General features: G+C 35.3%; 1 protein-coding gene across 1 annotated transcript; it reads right to left on the reverse strand.

The window, feature by feature from the left end:
* Positions 1–1,053: 1,053 nt before the first annotated feature.
* Positions 1,054–2,790, reverse strand: LOC120074552 (protein EARLY RESPONSIVE TO DEHYDRATION 15). The gene is made up of 2 exons (XM_039027709.1): positions 2,636–2,790; positions 1,054–1,696 (listed from the first exon to the last, which is right to left on the reverse strand). Exon 2 carries the CDS (start codon positions 1,658–1,660, stop codon positions 1,334–1,336), a length of 327 nt encoding a protein of 108 aa, XP_038883637.1. The 5' UTR covers positions 1,661–1,696; positions 2,636–2,790; the 3' UTR covers positions 1,054–1,333.
* Positions 2,791–4,080: the final 1,290 nt, after the last annotated feature.

Below are 4,080 nucleotides of genomic sequence, written 5' to 3' on the forward strand. Positions count from 1 at the left end.
CAGGAAGGAGAATTCCATAGTTGATATTTGAGTTATTATTAAGGACATTCGTTTTGTTGCAAGCTCTATTAACGTTAAGCTTTATTATCACATCCCTAGAGAGGAGAAAAAAGTCGCTCACGCTATGACTTCTTTGGCGTCCTCCCAGGAAAGCTTCCTTGTATGGAATGATGTTTCTCTTTGTCTTAAAAAAAAACTAATTTAATTACTTCAAGTTTTCACTTATTCAAGTAGGAGTATGATTACACTTTTATATTTAATGTAATATTGGAAGGAAATATTAGAACTCAATGGACACAAGTAGTATTCTCACACTCTGCTTTCATGGTGAAGAGTTATGTTGGAAGAATAATTTTACTACTTATGATGCTGAGATATACAAACTTTTTTATTTTTTCCATATATTATAATTAAATGAGGTACATTTTTCTAATAACGATATGTTATTGTTTGTACTAATATATAATTTATTAATTAATCAATCTAACATTTTTCTAGTATCAGAATATGAGAAAATTTTTAGAAATAACCCTAAATATTTTCACTTAGAAAATTTATAGAAATGATTTGGATAAAATAAAAAATTTCAGATTAACACGCACGAGATTTCACTCGGTGGTCAATTTTGATCGAGATGAACCGATAGAAACTATTTCCATAAAGGTGCCACCAAGTACTGAGATTTGTTATCCCAGATTGAAATAATCCTAAAAAATTTTGTCATCTTGTCCATCTTTAATGGCCATCCTACTTTCCATATTATAAGCCATTAAACAATTTACAAAGTGTTCCTCAAAAAAAAAAAAAAATGATAATAATAATAATAATAAATAAAATAAATCCAAACTGAAAGGGACTACTAACCATCTTTCATATCTTCTAAAGTACTTTTTACAATTTATTTTTCTGAAGTACCTAATTCATGAGGACCAAAATAAGATTGACCTATTTAGTCTCCATTTGGTATGCAGTCTATTTTTTAACCCTTGTCTCTATTGTCTGGAATAACTTATTCATTTATATAATAAATAATATTTAAAAAAGAAAAAGAAAAAGCCAAGAGAATGAACACCTCTTTCTCATTTAAAACTATTTTCCTTTTTTTTTTACACTTTTTTTTGGGACACTTATAAAAGTAAGATGCACAATAATGAACAAGTGGGGTTTGCAAAAGTTGCAAAACTAGCACCCTTGCTTTGTACACAAGTTACTTTAAAAAGAAGAAAGAAAAAGAAAAAAGAAAAAACCCTGCAGATTGTTTCTTATGCTTATCAACATGGTAAACCTGAAAATGCAAGCTGATCATGAAGGAAGTTTTTTTGGGTAAGGCAAGCTACTTCTCAGGGTGGTACCCTTCAGTAAGAGAAGCTTGAATGAACTCCTCGAATTCAGCTTCCATGGTGCAGAGTTCTTCGTTAGCATCGAGATCGAACGTCTCTGGAAGGAATTCAGTAATGTCATTGCTGAACTCATCTTCACCATCGATGTAGAAGTCACTCTCTTCCTGGTGTTGGCTGAGCCAGTAATCACGGTACCATGTTGAGGTTGTGACCAGTTGCCACCATTGTGGGGAGAAATCCTCCACCTGGTATGCGGCTGGAATGAAAAGCGGGGCATTCGGGTTTAGCTTTGAACTTCCTTCAACAGATGCTAGAGCCATTGTTTTGGAATGCAGTTGTACAACTGATCTACGGACCTTCACAACAACAAACAAAATCAGCCATCAACCAGAAATAGAAAATGGAGCAACAACAAACTACAGCAATTGTGCAAAGCAGGGCGATCTATTTCGTTTTCTGTTTATACAATTTGCTAAGATTGTTAGCATAAACTTCGACCCCATTTGATAGTGATTCGGTTTTTGGAATTGTTATTATTTTATCACCGTTTCTTTACCATAGTCCAATTCCAAAAACAAGACAGGATTCTAAATAAATGATTAATTTCGTGATCAAAACTTTGTGTTTATAAGCTTAAAAACAAAAACCAATAGAATTGGAACATAAGATTAGGGATGCAAACAAATCTGATGACAGTCGTAGAGATCAACCAAATCAAAATCTAATTACATCCTTCTTCCAATCAAACTTAGAAATCCATTTCGAGATCACCAAGACGTACATGATCAAACCCTAATTCCGAAACGAAACAATAACAAGATTTCCAATCGAGAGATGAGAAATTCTGATCAACGAAACAGAAACGCGTAAAGAAACGCGTAAATGAAACTCCGATCTAGATAAATCAAATCATATTTTCAAACATACAAAAAAAAAAAAGAAGATTCCCCTGTCCGCAATGATTTCCAAACCCGGCTCCACAAATCAGATCGCAAAGAAAACAACGGAGAACAAGTAGATTTAAACATCTCTCAATTAATCAAAACCACACAGATCGCAGATCAAGAAATCAAAGCAAAACCACAACCCGGTCTATTAAGAAAAAACCCCGTAGATTCACAATCACAAACATCACCGCCATACTCTCCGCATCTAAAGCAACACCAAACGCACAGATCTAATCCGAAAATTCCCCTTCCCTTTCATCATCATCATCTCGTTCCTCCGGTATTCTCGAAATCGAAACGGAAAAAGAAAAACAAGAGACCAAATTCAACAGAAGAAGAAAAAATTACCAGATCTGAGAGAGAAATGGGAATTTCTGCTTTGACCCAGTTGGAAAAACAGTGAGAAATTTCGAATTCTTATCGATTTCCTGAGAGACAACAATTTCAACGAAGTCCACAAATGGGATAAATGAAGGAGAAGAAGAGAAGGCCATTTTTATAGGCGGAGAAAAAGAGATTTTCTATCCAAATGAAGCGCGTGAACTCAGTGGCGGAGCGCGCGTGGAATTAGATTCAAAGCGCGTCGTCGGTGCTGTTCGTTGACTTTGACCAATCGTTATCAGAAGGGAATGGAAACATGACACGTTCGTTATTTGTCTGGTAACGACCGTACCTGAAAAATCATTGGCCTATGTTCCTTTCTAATTTACTATTTTGCCCTTTTCTTTATTGTTGTTTTTGAATTTTGTGGGTGGGAAAGAAAAACGTGGAGCTTTATAGTTATTTATTTATGGTTTAATTACAACCTTTTTTTCTCTAGTCCTTAACTCTTAGAAGGTATTTGACTCACCAACATAAGTTGAGTTAGTATAATAAACCAACTCATTGTTTGGCCCACCAAATTTAAATGTTAGTGGAGTTGAGTTGGTATATTTTATCAACCCGCCCAAACTCTCATTTCTTCCCATGTTTTCAATGGCTCTACCCATTGGCTACTGTCACACTTTGAAAACTAACTCTGGCTCTGACAACCACTTCCAACGATAATTCTAGTGACCAACTTCGGGCTTCGACAACCACCTTCAATGACAATTTCGGTGACGAAATTTGGACTCCGATAACAGCTCCGACGACTAACTCCGACAATCAATTCTAGTCTCCCACAACCACCTCCGGTTACCCAACTCTGAAGACCACTTCCGCGCTATCAACTCCGACAACCAATTGGTTGCGACAACAAACTCCCATTACCAACTCCAACTACAAAACTCCAATGAAAATCACATTCGATAATCACCTTTGAGCAAGCAATTCTGACGACCAACTTGGAGCTTTGACAACCACCATCAACGACAAACTCCGACAACCAACTCTAATACCACCTTCATGTGATTAACTTTGTGCTTTGACAGTCACCTCCAACTACAATCTCTAGTGAAAATCATCTTCAATGATCAACTTTGACGACCACTTTCGCTTAACCAACTATGGGATTCGAAAACCACCTTTGATGACAAACTTTGACAACTAACTCTAATACACCTTTATGCAACAAACTTCATGCTCTGACAACTACCTCCGACTACAAACTCCAGCAAAAATTATCTTCGATAATCAACTTCGACAACCACTTCCGATTACTATAAGACTAAGGACTATTAAAGTATGTTATAGGGTTGTTGATTATATAAAAGATATTATTTTGTCTACATTAAATGCAATATTTATATGTAAAAATTTGAAAAAAAAATATTTTTATTTAATTGAATTCACATATCAAATGCGTGTTAAGA

Source organism: Benincasa hispida, chromosome 3 (assembly GCF_009727055.1).
Source record: "Benincasa hispida cultivar B227 chromosome 3, ASM972705v1, whole genome shotgun sequence".
NCBI classification, from domain to species: domain Eukaryota; kingdom Viridiplantae; phylum Streptophyta; class Magnoliopsida; order Cucurbitales; family Cucurbitaceae; genus Benincasa; species Benincasa hispida.

Excerpts from the sequence above, each read along its gene's own strand:
- LOC120074552 (XM_039027709.1), bottom strand. The coding sequence starts at position 1,660 with ATGGCTCTAGCATCTGTTGAAGGAAGTTCAAAGCTAAACCCGAATGCC.